The sequence below is a fragment of the Neophocaena asiaeorientalis genome, unplaced genomic scaffold (assembly GCF_003031525.2).
Source record: "Neophocaena asiaeorientalis asiaeorientalis breed wild unplaced genomic scaffold, Neophocaena_asiaeorientalis_V1.1 scaffold85, whole genome shotgun sequence".
NCBI lineage: Eukaryota > Metazoa > Chordata > Mammalia > Artiodactyla > Phocoenidae > Neophocaena > Neophocaena asiaeorientalis.
Window position 1 is genome coordinate 6241319 of NW_020174301.1, and position 19732 is coordinate 6261050.

At 38.9% G+C, this 19732-nt stretch overlaps 1 protein-coding gene across 1 annotated transcript in view; it reads left to right on the forward strand.

The window, feature by feature from the left end:
* Positions 1-19499, forward strand: part of ATRNL1 (attractin like 1) — a 675777-nt gene extending 656278 nt beyond the window's left edge. The window contains exon 29 of the mRNA XM_024756087.1: positions 15122-19499. Within this exon, the coding sequence (XP_024611855.1) occupies positions 15122-15246 (125 nt within the window). The 3' untranslated portion in view covers positions 15247-19499. The remainder of the gene's footprint in view (positions 1-15121) is intronic.
* The last annotated feature ends 233 nt before the right edge of the window (positions 19500-19732 follow it).

Sequence of the window (19732 nt, forward strand, 5' to 3'; positions counted from 1 at the left end):
TCTATAATCCCCTTCAAAGAGTGCTCTAAACTTGCAACTAAGAGTCCTACTGATAGACAGTGGACATCTAAGTCATGAGCCTTAGGATCTGCTTTTCTGTAACACTGACTTTCCATCCTTTGCAAATTATTCTAACTCTATAGAAATAATGGGTAGCCCTTTGGCATTGTGGCTCATTAGCTCAAGATCAGTATTTTTGCTTCTCTCTTTTCTTCTCTCGATTCTCTGTTGACCAAAGAAATAAGAACAACTGGTTGACTATTTGCAACTCTAGAGAGTGAAATGAGAATGATATATGATTAATTAAAATCTGCAGTTATTCGTAGAGGACTTGCTTTTGTTTTGATTATCATGATCCCAGTTGGTCAAAATGCTTTTAAAAAGGTAGTTTACACACACACACACACACGCACACGCACACACACACACGCACGCACGCACACACACGCACACACCACACACACGCACACACACGCACACACACACACCACACGCACACACACACACACACACACGCACACACAGCAGGGAAGACTCAACATACTTAGTCAATTATAAATAAGCCATTTATAGTTTGTCCTTTCAAAATCCCCTTTTATGTTTTTCTTTAGGGCAAGTCATAAGTACCTTTGCGAGTAATAATTATAATCTGCATTTCTCCAACTTTAGTAAGTGTTCGGAGTAAGGAATATGAAACCCAATCTGACAAAATATATGTACTTTTTAAAACCTGATAGTACCATACTTCTGTTACACTCTACTTTCTTAGATTCAATGCCTCTAAAATGTAAGTTTCTTTTCCTTATTTAAAATTTTTTTTTCCTCTAATTATGGGAACTCATCATGGACCATTGGGCTGAAAGTCAGCGGCAGCTGGGTGGTGAACTGGCCCCTTGCCCAGATCTCAGAGTAAGACTAATTTGAAAACCCTTTACAAAATGCAGGCCAGAGCCTCACGCTTAGAAGATCCTGCTCTAATCAACCATTGATCATAAGAGATTTCCTTTATTGACCTGAAAGCAAGTTTTTTCATCTTTCTGCTAGCTGAGGCACTTACTGAAAGTAAGTGGATAACATCTAAAGTGAATATGCCAGATCAAGAGGGCAAAGTCTTCCACCCCTCCCCACAAGTGACATTCTGACTGTGTCCAGTGGGCCTTCTGTAATCACATGTGCTCGTAAGAATTTCTGTCTCCATCCATCATCTCTTGACCCACTTCATTGCTACCTATGAGGAGCCTCTGGTCAGTAAGATGTCCCTTCTACAGATACACTTGGAAACTCACTTAGGAAACTGTAGTCCAGGCTTGTGGAACAATGTGTGAGAATTCTCTTTGTATATGGAGATAACTTGGAGTGAACGCAGAGCAATGTTTATCCCCCTGGATATAACATCAGAAAGTTCCAGGTGACTCTGAAGTCTGCTCCCTCTATGATTTACTTGCCTGTAGGGTTTGAAAGGTTTCCACTAGTGCTGACTCTTCGTGACACTTCTCAATTTACAGTAGCTCAGAGGCCACATTCATTCCTCCCAAAGGCAAAGTGGGACAAACTGATACTTTTTTCACTCAGAAGGGTCAGCATTTATGGGATGTACTCAGTCAGATTCTCAAAATTGCATCAGAGAATGAAGGTTTCTTTTACACTATCTGCTTTGAGATTAAAGTCCCTGTTTTGAATTATTGGAGAGAATGTGTACTATCTGGGGTCCTGGATCACTTAGCAAACATCAGAGGAATGGTTTGAAGTCCATTTTGAGAAATGTACTGTCCAACTATACTGCCTTTTCCTTCAGCAAAAGAGATTTATCAAGGATCAATTTGGCTACAGACACATCTGTTTTTGTTAAAATGCCTTTGGCCATTAAGTTATCCATAATAACTTTTGGTAAGGTCTAAGAAATTTATAATAATATTAATGGAAAAATCATGATTCTGTATAGCATTTTCTCATCCATTTTATTTAAATGGCCAGAGGTGAGGATTTGCATAATTTTATCTTTTTTTTTCCTCCCATTTTTGTAATGATCTGAGTTTTTATATAGAAGGCATAAATTTGCTTTACCATTGGAGTTTGTTAAGATTGTATTTTGACTTTGCAGAGATAGTTGTATGTTTTCAACTTCTTTTAATGTTGAAATTTCTTTTAAAATATTGACTCATGAACTTAGAGGAGCAGAAACATCACCCTGGACTCTTAATAAAATTCATTTTTTTGGTTGGTAGCTTCTTTTTTAATATTCAGTGGAGTTTATCTGTGTAGAGGATATAAGCCCTGTAACTGTCTCCTATACTCTCCTGTAAATGCTGTGGAAAGCAATGATTCACATCACCACCCAACACTGTTTAACCTTGATTTAAAATTGTAATCTAGTTTCTTTTAAAAAAAAATCATTTGTGTTTTTGTGTTGGCTCTAACTTTGAACAATCTCCAGGGAGATCTCAGAACATGAAAGATGGACTGATTTTTCCTTTTGGGAAGTGGTCCACCCAGGAACGAGGGGAGCTTATGATCGAACTACCAAAGTTGATTTAAAATACTAAAAGTCTCTGCAAAGACATTCAGGGAGAGTTAAATTGCTAATGCTTTGATGCCAAGCAAGTGTGGCAGCTGCTTCAGTTTTTCATCAATATTGTACACACAGCCACACATATTAAAACCTGTTGAGGGACAAGCCTGGGGCTTTCCTGGTGGCGCAGTGGTTGAGAGTGAGCCTGCCGATGCAGGGGACACAGGTTCGTGCCCCGGTCCGGGAAGATCTCACATGCCGCGGAGCGGCTGGGCCCGTGAGCCATGGCCACTGAGCCTGCGCGTCCGGAGCCTGTGCTCCGCAACGGGAGAGGCTGCAACAGTGAGAGGCCCGCGTACCAAAAAAAAAAAAAACAATACCAAGCCTGATGCTCACGAGTATAGCTCTCACACTCAGGACATGAGCACACCCAGTTCTCAGGAAGGGGCTGGACACTTTTGCAGCTCAGTGGCATCATGCAGGTAACTCTCCCCTGGGTCACCTTCTTGGACAGTATATTAACGATAGCCACACTGGTGCTGTGGTGTCCCTCGCCTGCCCTGCCTGATTCCCACCCCTCTCTCAGTAACTTCTCTGCAACTAAGTACAAGGATTAGAGAAACAAGGAGGAGGCCAGCCTATATTTCCAAATACCTTTAAGGTAAAGTAACACTGAGACTTGTAATCTAATTCTAATCAGAATTCACCTCCTTAGAAGCACACAGCGTCATGATCCATCATTTAATTCTCATTCAGGTAATGTTTATTGACCACCCATCATAGACTAACCATTGGGATATAAAGATGAATGAAAACATAATCCCCACTTTCAAGGTGCTCCCAAACGTGAGGGGTAGGCAGAGTTATAAAGACAGAATTGTAATATAATCTGAAAAATTAGAAAACTAAACTTAAAAAAATGTCTATTAGGTTGTTCTCAGATTGCTAGATGTAAGATCAAGTCCCAGGCTGGTCTTTGACGCTGCCCAGTCTCTTCACTTTTCCAATTTGAGACTTAAGAGCCAGTTTCTTTACCCGTGTTATTGGCACCATAAAAACCACACCTAACAAACAGTAAGTACAACCCACACCTCCTATTACCAGTGTGGTTCTCACTGGGGTAGAGTATGTCCATTCCTTCCCAGCTAGCAAAAGCAGACGCAGATCTCTAACAAGGAAATTCTTGAACCCAGCCAGTCCCCTGACTTCACAGTGATGCTTGTGGCAGCCATGTGAGAGCATGTGTGAGAGACGAGGCCAGCAGTGATACTGGGTCCTCCATGCTGGCCTGATGAAGAAAGGCAGCTGCAGTCATAAATTCGTCAAGCCAGAAGTGACCTTAGCAGCCACCTACTCCAACTTCCTTCCAAGAGAAATCTCTCAAGGAACGTCCTGAATTTCAAATCAAGGAAAGCTTGGAAGCCACAAACTCAGCTGGCTTACAGTTGTCATGGAATTTGGGAGCTATTTGTTGCAAACAGAAGCAGGATCCACAGGTCATAGCCAACCACCGCCTAGTCTTACAGAGTCTGTGGACTGTCTCAGTCCTGGCTTTCTTCTACTTCTCTGGGTGTTCGGATCGTCTCATGGACTCCGCTCCTCCATTACCAGTCCTCTTCTTGGTCGTTCTCTCTGTCTTACTCTCTTTCTACCAGACCTTACCCACTCCAGTGGCAGAGACTGCTGGCTCTGCACCCAAGACTTCCACTTCCCTCCCCTGGTGGAGACTTGTTTCTGGGAAGTAGTACCCGCTAACGGCATCGAAACAGAGTGTCTTGAGCTTTTCCGGTCCACGGTGGTTTAGAGGGGGTTGAACCTTTTTTACCCTCTCATCTCCCACCTGCCCCCTAGACATCAATGCTCAAGGCAGCCCTGGAAACCCCAGATTGAAGATGGCAGAAGCATCACCAGTCTGGGTCCCCGAGTAACTGCATAAAGCAGGTGCTGTGCTTCTTTCCTCTTCGCCCACACACGTCCTGACACCCATCAGGACTCCCACCTCAGACTTTATACAGTGAGAAATGAACCTCTCTTTTGCTAAGGCACTGAGATTGCAGGGTTTAACTGTTGTAACAACTAGCATTAGCCATCCGTACAATTACAGTCTTCAGACTCAATTCATGCAGCTCACCACGAGTCTACCTCCCTGGACTAGACTTATTCCCGGGCTTCACACCTGCATATCCAACTAGACATCTCCACTACGACGCCCCACAGGTCATCAAACTCAGGATGTCCAGAACTAAGCAAATGAGCCACCACTGTCCACACGCCCTGACTGTTCCTGTTCCTCCTTCATAGGGTAGTAAATAGCATTTGTATGCGTCCAGCCACCCAAGGCATACCAAGCTGTACGTGCGAGTCGTACTAGGCTTCTCCCTATTTTTAATCTCCCGTATTAATCTTTCCTAAATATCTATCCTGTTCATCCCTTTTCTCTCTCCTTATTGTCACTTGCTTATCTGGTTTTCATAATCATAGCCTCACCCACCACTCCAGTCTGTCAGTGCTACCGGTAGAGGTGTCTCTTTGAGATAAAAATCTGATTGTGCCTCTTCACTCCTAAAAATCATGTGACCCCCTTCTGCTTACCTCTCTTTCTTCCCTCTCATCCTTCTCCCATTTGCACCTGTGTTCCACCCATAGCAACTGTCCTGACGTTTCCCAAATATCCTTTCTGTCCATGCTGTGGAAGTTTTAGTTCCCTCTACCCAGAACATACCACACCCCTCATGCCAGTGCTCTTTATCTGACAACTTCCGTCTCCTCTTTCAAACCTCAGCTCAGAGATCATCTCTCCCCTGGGAATCTTTGATCTCCACACCCACCTTGCAGATCTCACCTTTATCTTTCTTTCCCTCTTGCCTTGTGCCAACTTCATAGAATTTGTCTCTGTGTGATTGTCAGCAAATCTACGAGCTCTTGCACCATCGTCATCACTTGATGCTACGTGGTAATGACTCTGACGACAACCAGCCTCAACCACGCTGCCTGCAATACGCCCTCAATGCGTGTTTATGGATTTAACCTGTATTGTCATCTACACCTATCTACATAAATGGATAAAATAATACATATAAAGTGCGGAGGGTAATGCCTGGCATATCATATCAATGTTAACAGAACAGTTATTGTTTATATTATTGTTGTTTTTATAACATCAACATTAATTAATGCCTTTGACCATAACTAATTTTACATCCCTACCAATTTTTGCTTTTCTTTTTCTCTTGGTTCACAATCGCATGTTAGTCATTTGCACCAAATCAGCAGTTTCCTTCTAACGGCTATAAAGGGAGCAGAGTGCAAGTCAAAGGATCTGGAGTTCTGGGTTCAGGTCCCCCATAACCACCAACTGTGCAAGCCTGAACTAGTCATTTAATTACGCTGTGCCTCGTTCTGGCCATCTGTGAAGCAAGGACAAAAAATAGCTTCCTGACCCACTTCAACAGAACCTAGATAATTAACATAAAAGCATTTTTAAAGTCTAGAAAATGGATGAACGTTAACTATTAGTGGTATCTGTAGTAGTACAGGCAATACTAATACAGTGTTTTCTCTGTTGAATATTGTCACTCATCTGTTTTGCCAGTATCACTCTCAATTATTTTTACATTCCTTAATGAGCAGGCAACGCGTGCAAGTCATCCATACGTTCGTGAGCAAGTTCTCAATTTTATTATGCAAAACATCAAAATAATTCTGGCTTGAGTTCTAAACACAGTTATCACCTCACAGACGGTGTTGCTCTAAACTGATACTGTCTGTGAGTCTTTGAATCCATCTTTCTATCAACTTTTGTCCTTTATTAGGCATTCCACGTGATAGTCATACTGAGTTTTGAATGCATTATTGAATGAACGAGTGATCCTAAAGGACAGAGGCAAAATCTTGAGTGCCCAATGTTTTATCAATTTCCAATTTGACTTCAGACTTCCCACTTGTTGTTAATGATGATGATGATTGACATTTGTGAGCTTTTATGTGCCAGGCACTTCTCCAAGCCCTTCACATTCAATCCTCACAATAAATTGGTCGAAAGAATATATGAGCTTGACCCACTATAATGTAATAAACACCATGAGGTACAGAATCTTTTATGTCTTGTCTGTCTTATTCACTGCTTAACCCTTAGGGACCAGAGCAGTACCTGGCATATAGTAGGCACTCGAGAAGTAATAATTGAATGAAGTGATTTGCTGTTTAAACAATTTTTTGACCCTTAGGACTTTGGAGTTTTCTGAATATTTGTAATTTGATTTCTTATTATGAGTGGTAGTAACTTATTCTGTTATTGAAATTATTAACTCACTTTGTATAATACTCTATAGTTTGTAAATACTTTTACATATAATCCCTTTTAATCTAAAGCAAACAATGACATGGTACTACTAGAATTGCTAAAATACAATGTCTCTACCTAATGAAAATTAAAATATTGCTATTTTTACAAAACTGCTATAGTTCAATTTCTTCAATGAACAGTAAGCTCTTCAATTAAATTAAGGATAATTAGGTTTTAAAATAAGGGATTATCATATATCATTTTTTTTTAATTGAAGGAAGGAAATACTAGGAGATATTTTCCCAGTTGCCTTGGAGACAGGAAATTCTCAATTGGAAATTTACTTAAAAACATGGAGAGGTAGCTGCAGAGCTGGTTCTTATAATGTTTGTGGCTCTCAAAAAAGAATCACAAAATATTTTCAATGAATCAATAAAATTTCCTAGTATATAATTAAAATCAGAACTGATATGATCTAAAAGAAGCTTTACTTGTGAAGAACCATGAGGATTTGCAGTAAACAATGACTTGACACAGTAATGGCCATGATTTGTTCAGCTCGTTCTAAATACAGGGAATAGTTCACGTAAAATTCAGGGAGTGCTCAGCACTGTGGTGCTAGAGTAGGATTACATTTTGTAGAACCTTTACTGTGTGTCTTTAAATTAAACTTTAAAATGTTATGATGTGTTGGGAATCCCCTGGCAGTCCAGTGGTTAGGACTCTGAGCTTTCACTGCCGAGGGCCCGCCAGGGTTCGATCCCTGGTCGGGGAACTAAGATCCCGCAAGCCGCGCAACACAGGAAAAAAAAAAAAAAAAAAAAAGGATGTGTTAAAGGCCAAACAAAATTTTATAACCAGAATACAATTATCATTTGTATTTAAACATTGACATCTGTAGTTGTCACTGGTTTCTAGTAGGTGAGGGGAAACATTTCTTTAAGCTCTCAGACAAATACGGTCCATTTGTCATTCCGGTGTCTTCAGCACTTGAAGTATTTCAATTTTTGTTCAACAGTATAACCTTTGGAGTTTTGCCTAATAACGACTTCAGTTGTGCTGGTCTTCCAACAGATAAATTAAAGTGGAAATGCATATTTTCTAATTATTCATCCAGCCCTAGTCGCATATTGGCAAGGATGGCCACACTGAATGTTAAATCAAGTCTGCACAACAGCTAGAGTCTATGCAATATCAAAGTTTCCCAAAGTCACTTTCTTAATTGTGTGAAGGATAGCCAGGGCTCTGATCAGTAGTATGTAGCTATATACAATCAGAGAGAAAACATTTAAACATCCCAGCATGGTATTTCCATTTAAATCTGGTTACAGTGAAGTAAAACTGTAGCCATTAAAGGTCTAGAAGAACTACAAATATAAGCCATAAAAGAAGACAGATAGTAAATGAGGTAGTAAAAACATTTCAGCAGGGCAAACAGCTAACAGCGCTCGTTCAGGTCTTCCTGAAGCAGGTTGTTCAATTCGCTACAGACCCTGAACCATTCCCTGAGCTCCACTTACACCCGCAATTAACCTTTCACACCTAACGAAGCTGTTTTCTTGGGAAATTAAAATATATAGTGGTGCCTGCTCTTACACAGACTTGGGAGGACAGCATTTCAAAATGAATGACCTATCTGAGGCTTTGTTCAAATGTAAAATGGAAGTGCTATGTTTGTATATAAAATGAGGCAATTTCATTTGATATGCAGCATTTTATTACTGTGCTTATTAATTGTTCTGCATAAGTGTAAAAAAACACACATCAGTAATTTTATGATTAGATTGTTACTGCTGGCGTCTACTAATACCATTTCACTTCCATTAGGAAAAGCTAGAGTTTTACGAAAGGTAACTAAATTCCTGATGTTTCTCCTTGGTGGTTTTGCAAATTTAGTGGTTTTAGAAAGATATATTTACGATTTAAATATTTAGCTTTACTCATTTCCATCGCTTCCTCTTCAGGGCATGCCTGCACATGTTTATTGAGAAACGAAGTTCTTAAATTTAGGAGGAAAATATTGTTTTTATCCAAGGTCCTGGGTAAAGGCCTGATTTGGGTGCATCTTCTACTTTTACTAAATACCTCTGGTAGCTCTTAGCATCCAAGCCAGTAACAGCTAAACTGTGCCCATGTGCGGAAAGAAATCTGCATGGTCCCAAAGAAGTCTGCTTCCTTCCCAGCTTGTCTTGCCCTGGGTGAAGCAGAGCAGCCACTGGTGATGTTCCCCATTATCGAGCACCAGTTCAAAATGCCAAGAGGCCGTGGAAATGGAATAGGAAACAGAAGATGGCACTTTCTTTCTTATGAGGTTTATAATTCATATTTAAATAATCTAAATGTCATAGTGTCTGGTATTTAAGAACTAAAAGTGCAAAAAAGGTAAAGCTTATAATAAATATTTAAACCCCAGCATTTTTATTGAATCTACTGGCATATTTTGATGTAAACTTTGCTAGCCTGCAGCGTCTGCGCATCTTCTTGACATGGTAAATGAAATTCCTTTAGAACACCAGTCTAAAATAATGAATTGTTCCCCCAGCTAATCGTATTGCTTTGATAACAAGGAACTGTGCTAGGCCTAGAGAACACAATGAGTGGATTTCACCAGATGATTTGTGTGACTTTTTGAAAAATGATCTTCTGGACTGACCCTATTTTAATGGAACTCTAATGGCACGGGGGTGTGCCACTGTGCGGCCTCCTACCAGGAGGAAGCACTTTCTCCTAGGGCACGGGGAGTGTGGGGTCATCGGCGGAAAACCTCTCACCAGGAAAAAGTTCCTCGGGAGACCTCAACCAGGAGAGAGCGTTTGCGTCAAAGGGTAATATGGAGAACTTACTTCTAAGTTGCTTTTATTTTATTGGTACGTATTTTTTTTAATCCAGAGAAGATCTCAAGCTACCTTTATTTCTTCATTGTCATTGTGAAAATGAACCAAGACCAACCCAATTACAAGCAAAGATTATTTATTCAGAACTTGCCATATAGCAAGGGAGTCATCCACCATCGCTTGCTTGCACTGTGGCAGAGTACGAATGTGTGGGAACATTTTATAATGGAAAAAAGAGAAAGCTTCAAGTACGTGCTTATTGGAGGCTGTCGGCACCAGAAAGCTGGAAAGCTGGCGGCAGGCTAACTAGAAGCGGGGCATTCTATGTGGTTGGTGCATATTTCCCTTTCTCTTGTTGGTCCTAAGTTGGAAGCAGGGACAAACATTAGGGAAGCTGTCAGTTACTAATGAAGTCCTGGCTGTTTGGGGCCCATTGTTATGGGGTAATTGACTCCCTGGGTTGTTACTAGAGATGGCAGTCTGACTCCTACAAGCCTGACATAGCAGGCTGGCTTCTTGTGCTGGTTATTATAGATAAGAGACTGGTTTCCTGTGCAGGTTGCTACAGGCTGTGGGCCAGAGTTCTGTTTCTACGTATGGTCAGGCCATTGTGTTTGTATCCTCAGTCTCTCACCAGCATATAACTGTTACATTTGGGGGGAGAAGGGGAGCAATATTGTCTTTCTTTAAAGAGCTACTGACTTGACTTTTCTTTTTCTCAATTAAGAAAATTTGATTCCTTAGCTGAAAGGTAATGATAGAAATTAATTTCTCTCTCTCTTTTTTCATGAGTCTTCCACACACTAGAAAATTTAAGAAGACAGGGTTCTTGTCTCTCCTGTTTACTCTTGTGTCCAGGCCCTCTTATAGGTTGAAGGAGGACCTAGCAATTTCTGGGTTGTTGTTGCTGTGTTTTAAGGTTCTCCATATATTAAAATACGAAGAAATTCAAGCATAGTAATAAAAACTTACACTTAACAATTTGACACAAGGCGTGCACACACACACACACACACACACACACACACACTATTATGATTATTGTGCTGTTTGTAATTAAATTACAGGATTTAAAATGCAGAAGAGCTCATGGTGTGCCACCAGCTGTATGGTCCAGTGAAGGACTCAAGCTTAAATTGAATGAAATGAAAGCATCATTTGGCCCATTAAGACGATAAGACCTGGGCAAGTGGCCCTCTGAGCGACCTCTGTGAGTACACATGGTGGACACTCAAATATCACGGCCTGGAGGAAAGCAGGGTTTCCCGCATACATATTGCCATTTATACAGAATCTGAAAATTCAGTTAATTGTTCAGTTTTCATAGGAAAGGACAGAAAGCTGTCAAATTAAAAATAAGCATGATTTGTAATTTTAGTTTTAAATTAAGGACTGAAATATGGTTTATGATTGATTATTTTCAACTGAATGTGTTTCTAAGCTTACACATCATTAGTAAACCCAGATTTCACATTCACATACCCTGAAATACAAAGATACAGTGACAGTTTAGGATTAGCATAGAATTTCCTGTTTTGGCCACTTAAACTGTTTACTTCTCTCTTGGCTCTGTATCTTCTGTATGGAAAACAATGTTTGCAGCTACATGTAAGTGGGAAAGTGTTGTTTCTCAGGGCTCCTTTGGACGAGGTCATGCCACAGTTTAATGAATAACATGATTTCATATTTGGATGCTGTGATCACTGGAATTAGTGTAAGTGATCTCTGTTCACATTAAAAGAGACATATATTATTTGTCATATTTGGCTGTCTCTGGATAAGATGGTACCAAAGATGAAATAACAAAAGGCTGTAAATTTTGCCAGAAGTGTGCCAAGAGATCTGTGGAAACGTAAGGTCTGTCTGTGCTGAACTTTCACTTAGCACAACCGCAGTCTCTGATTTTTTGTAAATAATGTGCTTCGGCTCCCTCCCTTACAGAAATAACAAACTAATTATTTCTCACAGCATAATAAGTGGTTAACACATCTATTTTGGACACTTCAGATGTTCATATGTGCTCTTCAAAGGTCAAGAAAGTAAATTTTACTTAAATTTGAACCTTTGAACTTATGTTATCCCTAAGAAACTCGGGATAATTATTAATATCCTGAAAGAGTAGGTTACTTAACATCAACCCTTAAACACTAAATATGTAAGATTATCAGCCTAGCCAGTGATGACTGTAACTTTTTAATCCCTTCCCTCTCTAACCATTAATTTCTCCTTCTCCATAAATACCTTCTCTTCTGTTTTCAAATGTACTTGAAACTCCTTTTATCTTTAAAAAAATGTATATGTACTCAGATAATCATATGTATTCACGTACATCTCATCTGACCCTGCTGCTTCCCCTACGTACCAGCTTACTTACCTCTTTCCATCGACAAACATCTTGCACATGAGACTTATGTCTGTTGGCCACATTCCCTCTCACTCCATTCCCTGCTTAACTGTCAGGCTTCCATCCTCAGTTAAGTATGGAAATGACTCAAGATCACCAGCATCTTCCTTGAGGAAATCCAAAGGCCTCTTTAGCAAGCCTCACATGCTGGCCCCTTAGGTACTTTTTTGCAGATGCCTTGACTTCTCTCCTCCCTTGACTTCCACGGCACTGTGCTAGGCGAGTCGAACTTCCTCTTACAGTGTCCATTTCCCCACACTGGCATTTCCTTCTGTTCATGAGTCTCTGGAGGTCCGTTCTTGCCAGGTCATATTTGAGACTTACCTAGAATAAATTGACCCACAGGAATGAACTAATTCAATGACACCTTGTATAGGATGAGATCCAAAAGTGAGGCCTTCCTCTAAGAGCAGCACATGGAGAAGATGTCGATGAGAGCTCAGGGACTGGTTCAGCTCAATTCACAGTCAAGTCTCCAAGACTTTAGGGAAGGGAAACTGGTGACCTCTTCTCAAAGCAAGCAGTCTGGTCTCGTGGTTTAGTATGGGGATATGACACATTTTATTTTACTCAAAAACCAAAACTAGATAAAATGATTACTGTGTAGCTGTGATAAACCAGGGTATCTGGTTGAGCAATTGCTTGTATAAACTTAGGAAAGGCTTTACTATTCCTGAACATCTTACCAAATGTTCCTGTCAATCAATGGACAAAACAATGTAACAAAACAATTTTCTTTCAATTACTTATGATAACTAGAGATCCACTTTTGTGTAGATATTCTACTGATAATACTAATGGTCTTTTTCTTATATTTAAGACATCAGCTAAATTTCTACAAGTCATCTTTCTTCTATGTACATCCACAACTCTATCCCTGGGGTACTTTCTTACTTCTTAAAAGCAATTTAAGAGAATGAAAAGACAGACTACAGACTGGGAGAAAATATTTTCCAAACATATACAGTGTCTCCTACATATGAACCTTCAAGTTGCAAACTGTCAAAGATTTGAACGTGCGTTCACATGTCCAATCACGTAATTAGTTTACATGTCTGGCGTACATTGTCATGTGCTTGCATCCTCTACAAGTGGCTGTGCTTTTGTGTACTTTACTGTACAGTACTGTATAGAGTACAGTAGTACATTATCTTTATTTCAAGCCCAGGATGTCAGGAAGCAAACATAAAAGCAGCAGCATTGTAGCTGTACTACTATACTTTTCAAGGTACTGTACTGTAAGATTGAAAATGTTTTCTTTATTTTTTGTGTTTGTTTTTTGTGTATTATTTGTGTGAAAAGTATTTTAAATCTATTACAGTACAGTACTTATATAGCCAATTGTGTTAGTTGGGTACCTAGGCTAACTTTGTTGGACTTACAAACACTCTCTCAGAATGAAACTCATTCGTATGTAGGGAGATTACAGTATCTGAACTGAAAAAGGACTGGTATCCAAAATGTAAAAGAAATCTCTTAAAAGACAACAATAAGAAAACAAACAAGAAAATTAAAAATGGGCAAAAGATCTGAACGGATACCTCACCTGAGAAGATTTACATATGACAAATAAGCATATGAAAAGATGCTCAACATCATATGTTATTAGGGAATTACAAATTAAAACAACCATGAGGGCTTCCCTGGTGGCACAGTGGTTGAGAGTCCTCCTGCCGATGCAGGAGACACGGGTTCGTGCCCCGGTCTGGGAAGATCCCACATGCCGCGGAGTGGCTGGGCCCGTGAGCCATGGCCACTGAGCCTGCGCGTCCAGAGCCTGTGCTCCGCAACAGGAGAGGCCACAGCAGTGAGAGGCCCGCGTACCGCAAAAAAAAAAAAAAAAACAACAACCATGAGATACAGCTACATGGCTAAAATCCAGAACCTGACAACACCAAATGCTGTCAAAGATGTGGTGCAACAGGAGCTCTCATTCATTGCTGGTGGGAATACAAAATAGCACAGCCACTTTGGAAGACAGTTTGACACTTTCTTACAAAGCTAAGACATAAAGTTACATGTGATCCAACAATTGTGCTCCTAGGTATTTGGGAATTGAAAACTTATGTCCACACAAAAACTTGCACATGGGTGTTTATGGAAGCTTTAATTCATAATTGCCAAAAATTGGAAGCAATCAAGATGTCCTTCAATAGGGGAACGGATAGACAAACTGTAGTACATTGATACAATGGAATATTATTTAGCAATAAAAAGGAATGAGCCACCGAGCCAAAAAAAGATATGATGGAACTTAAAGGCATATTGCTAAGTGAAATAAGACAATCTGAAAAGGCTACATACTGTATGATTCCAACCAAATTACATTCTGGAAAAGGCAAAACTATAGAGATATTTAAAAATGATCAGTGATAACCAGAGGCTCAGGAGAAGGGGAGGGATAAATTGGTAAAGCACAGGGAATTTTTAGGGCAGTGAACCTATTCTGTATGATACTTTCATGGTGAGTATATGACAATATGCTTTTGTTGAAACCTATAGATCTTTGTGTACAGCACGAAGTGTGAACCCAAGTGTAAGCTGTGGACCTTACTTAAAAATCATGTATCAATATTGGTTCAATTTTTCTGTAAACCTAAAGCTGCTCTAATTTTTTAAAAAAAACCTTAATATACTGACTCTTGTTACACACACACACGCACACACACACAAAAACCTGAAAATTCTTTATACTTTTAGAACAGACGTGTGTTCAGACATAGAAAGGTGTGGAGTCATATCCACAACTGATTGTGATGTTTTGTCACACACTGATTTGATTGTCCAGTGTCACTGCATTAATTTTGTTAGATCCTTGCTCTTCTTCATGTGTACAGTTCGTATGTCCAAGGTAAGAAATTTTTTTTTAAATATATGTGTATAACTGAATCACTTTGCTGTACAGCAGTAATTAACACAACATTGTAAATCAACTATATTTCAATTAAAAAATAAGTAAAGGGTAAACTACTTCCAATAAGCAGCTAAATGTTTGATTGCTGAATGTAAAACAATGCTAGGCCACCACCGTTGCCATCCCAGAAATATGTAATCAAACATTTAAGTGGGTTTTTTTCCTGTCTTTCCAGGCCTTGCAATTGCCAGTGCCCTAATAGATATTTCACAACAGAAGCCTTCAGATAGTAAAGACAAGACTTCAGGAGTCCGAAATCGAAAACACCACCTCTCAACACGTCAAGGAACGTGTGTCTGAGAAACAGAAACTGCTCCTGGAGGTTCTGTAATGTTTGACTTTGTAAATGGCTTCCATTAAGGCTGGTCTGTGGCCTCGATTTTTATGGAGGCAAATCTCTGTATGGTCCCAGGGCCCAGATACAGTTCCCTGCAAATGGTCAATGACTCGAGTGGCCCAAGAATGTTCATGAGTTTTATCAAAGTAACAGTATTGATGGTCACAGGTGATAAAGTTAGTTTTTAAGGCTATCTTAGGCTTATCACAGATAACATTACTCTGGAAAAAAAATGTATATTGTTTCTTAATGCAGATGAAAAATATGTAATTCGTATAAACCAAACTGTTTATATCCCAAGACTTTAAAGAAAGACATTTTATAATGCCTGAATGATGAGAATTGTACAGTTTTTGCCTCATAAGCGAACTTAAGTCACTTGTATACGAACAGGAGATGAACCAATTGCAACGGCTTTAAATGCTGTTTTATCTCATGTAAACGTAAAAGCAGGATTTTGATTTAGTAGGATGTAAGCAGTGTATTTAAATATTTCACAGGACCATATCATGTCCAAACTCGGTTTTCAAATGTGACTATTTTCCACCCAACTGGAATGCAGACCAAAACGAGTCCATTTGGATGGATGGTGGGTGCAACTTCACGGGAGGTTTATTAGAATTCTGAGTGAAGAGGACATTGCTGTCGTCCATGCCAACTGCCTAACTCATTATCAGGGCTGATAGAGCATGGAAAAGCCTGTCCAGCAATCAATTTTTGCCCTCCTTCCCAAACCAGCCTCCAATATCACAAAGCTAAAGAGAGCTGAAATAGTTATTTTACAGTGTGCAAGCTTCTGCTCTAATATGGTCATTTTTTAATTGCCTAGGAATCATTGCATCAGACGTAAATGATCCATCTGCATTTTTATAAGAACAGATCATGTTCTTTTGGCCTTCCTCTCCTAGCGGCTAGATTTTACCTACTTTTTACAAACGTTATGAAAAGTATTTTAGAGACAGCACCTCCTCCAAGTCATAATACGACCCAGGTTCCTTCCTGCCAACTATTTCACTTAGAATCCAAGTAGAGAAGAGCATTTGCTGGCAAGCGTCTACAGTATTCCTGTTTCTAACACAAGCGCATCGGTGTCATGAGAGAGTCTCCAGTTTAAGAAATAAAATAAGTTCATTGTTGCCCACATTTAGCACATTGTTAATGATTCAAAAATCTGAATTACGGCAGAAAGGAAAAATGATAGAAGACAGCTTTCACATTGGAACATAGAATCATTTGTGTCCTAATTTTGACAACAGTTCACTAGAACTCGGTAGATTAACAGATCTTGTTTGGAGTTGCAGTTTCTTAACTTCAAGGGAACTACAGAATATGTGTAGAGAGCAGTGACAGAGATATCCAAAACTGCTTTATACAATATAGTTTTGTTCAATATGAAAGTCATTTAACTATAATTGATGTTTAGTACTATCTATGTACTTATCATGTTCTTTGGATTACTGGAAGGTAATGACACTTTACTGTTTACAGCTAATGCATAGTTACTTGCATGCTATGGTTGTGCAGTAGCAGGATATGACCCTGTTGTGATATTACATGTTTATTTCACAATGCCATTTAAACATAGCCAACTTAATTTGATGGGAACGAATGTAATATATAACAGGAATGATCATACAATATGTAGTTGCATCATATATAAGATTGCTAGGTTGCATCTAACCATGACTATGTCATCGTTTCGATAATTAGGCATTTATGAATTATAGTATATATTCCTTATGTTGGCATGATAATTCTGCTATTTTCCATGCGTTAAAAATAAGACTAATTCTTAGATCAATTTAATCTATAGCCTATGGGGTTTTGGGGGGGCTAGGGAGTAGAGCTGGTTGTTTTTACCCCCCTATGATATTTTCTGTCTCTCTCAAAAAGAAAAGAAAATTGAGCGAAGTTAGTAAATGTCTCCTGAAAACAATCAAGCACTTTTATTAGCTTTTTGGGGGGCCCTTTAAATGTTGATATTTTTCTCCTGGAAAAATAAATTGACAAAACTGGTGAATACAAAAATATAATCATTTAAAAATAAAATGATTGCCCAATTTGTTTAATACTCTGTAACAATTGTCGTGAGAGAAAGCATATATAACAAAAATACGGAAACATACAGAGTTGTACGTAAAATCTATTTCAGCTATGCTTTTAGAGAGGCTAAGCAAATAGAATTACTGTGAAAGAATTGTCAAGCCTCATTCACCTCGAATCCCATCAGCTTCTTAAAATTCAGAAATTTGAATTTCAGACAATTATGGGACATAACGCAATGTTAAGTTAAAGTCATAGTAAACCTTTCTGTGACTAATTATGCAATATCTTCTCGACTTTTCAAAGCTTTTTACTGGCAATAGAACTCTTCACCCTCAGGTGAAGTGGATTGAAAAGACCTTAAGGATAATCACTTTGAATCTGTGTCATGTTCTTTTTTTCCCCCACATCCCAAACACTTTTAATTTGGAAGCTTCTTTTTTTTTTTTTTTTTTAAATCAAACCACAAGTATATGCAGATACTCTTCAAGAAGTTAGGCATTAAGTGACTGATTCTCTTGAAAACTCATCTTAATAGAATTATGTACATTTCAGTTTAGAATGACTTTTAAAAATTCTTTAGATTTTAGGGTATCTTATTCTTCCAAATATGAAAAATTTTGGTTAAGTAGAATGGAGTTTTAAAAATTAACCTGGGGACACTGTTCAGACAGTTAGAGAATTCTCATTGAAAAAAGATGCACATGCTTACAGATCAATTTAATACGTTTTAAGAGGATTGGGATTTTCATAATTGCTTTTAAATGAAAATTTATTTAGTGATACACATAGAAGGAAAATGTATGCCATATACTACTGTGTTGTGTTCAATAGGAAAACTTCAAGCAGAATATATTTCAACCTGTAATCGCTACTTGCAGTGCTTCTCAATAGCTCATTCTCTCTGAGTTCCAGTAAGACAGCAGTGACCACCTGGCCTTGTGTTGCTGCAGGGTCATTTAGAGTGCAGACTGGTGGCTGGACCTGAGAACAGATGTTGCAACCAGCTTTGAGCTGTGTGGTGCTGGCACGTTTTAACCTTTTGAAGCCTCAGACTTTCCATCTGTGAGGGAAGGTACTGGTGCCCACCTTGCAGAGTTGTTGTGAGCCTAGGAGATAATAGACATAAAGCTTCCACGACGGGCCCTCAGTGCAGTGTAGCTGGTATTAACAATCATGGGGCCACCAGGCTGCTCTTTTCCTACCGATTGTTTTATGAACTCATCTATTAATTTTTCGTTCATCTTTTCACCATAGGTAAAAGCCAAGTAGGTGTTTGCAAATGAAGATTTCATAAAAACTTAAGTTCCTAAATTTCTAGGATATAGAGATTTCTAAAAAACCACTTGGATGTTTTGGTCAATAGCGGCTCTAACTCTTTCAAAATATATACAGTTTTAGTAAAACATTTTTTAAATGACTGCTTGGTGACATTTAGACAGAAACATCAATTGTCACTTTCTCGTCGAAATTTGGCAAGAAGGATCGATCCTTACATTTGGTTGTCATACATGACACATCTTTTTTTTCATTGAACATAAAACTATGATTTGAAAAGTGTTTCGTGTAAAAAGTTGTAAAAAATTAAAACTGATCAAATGAACTAATTCTACCCGCATAGACAAAAAAAAATATCAGCTTCCAAAGACCATTTGCTATTTTACTAAGGTGAGTTTGGAACTTACTTGATCATAAGACTACCTGGGTCAGTACAGATTCCTACCTCTGCCTCTGGAGATTAAGATACGGAAGGACCTGATGAACCCTGGAGATTTATATGCTTAATAAGCGCCTCGGTGATTCTTACGATTAGGCAAATTAAGGAGACATTGCACTTGGCCAAAGAGCTGCCTTTATTTACAGTTAGAAGAATTTCTTTAAATAACGAAATTATCGAAGTCAAAATGCTTTAAATAATTTTCCAAGGAATACAAGCCATCTGGTTGGTGTTACAGCAGTGTTTTCATTACAGTGTACATTTAACATTTTAGTTTTATCAGATTTTTTAAATGAATGAGAACCATCTCGGTATATATGTATGTAGGTGTGCATGCCAGTGTTAAAACAGATTGTGTGAAAGTTCAAACCTGCTTTAAAAAGCCAACATTTTTATGATATAGTATGCTGTTGATCAGGAGTTTAATTACTGAAATAAAAACATTGGATCTTCCAACCCCCATTGCCAAATGCAGTTTTGTTATATATATTTTTTACCCTCCCAAGATCATCCAGGAAAAAGCATTCAACTGCGGGAAAAGCCCATCTGCCATCTAAGACTTGGTTATAAAATTTGGTCATTGAATTCCACATTCAAAATCCATTTTTCTCTCTTCACCTGATTTTTCTTAGCCTTTTCTACATGTTCTCTTTGAATTACGTGCTGAACACTTTGACTGTTCCTGAGAA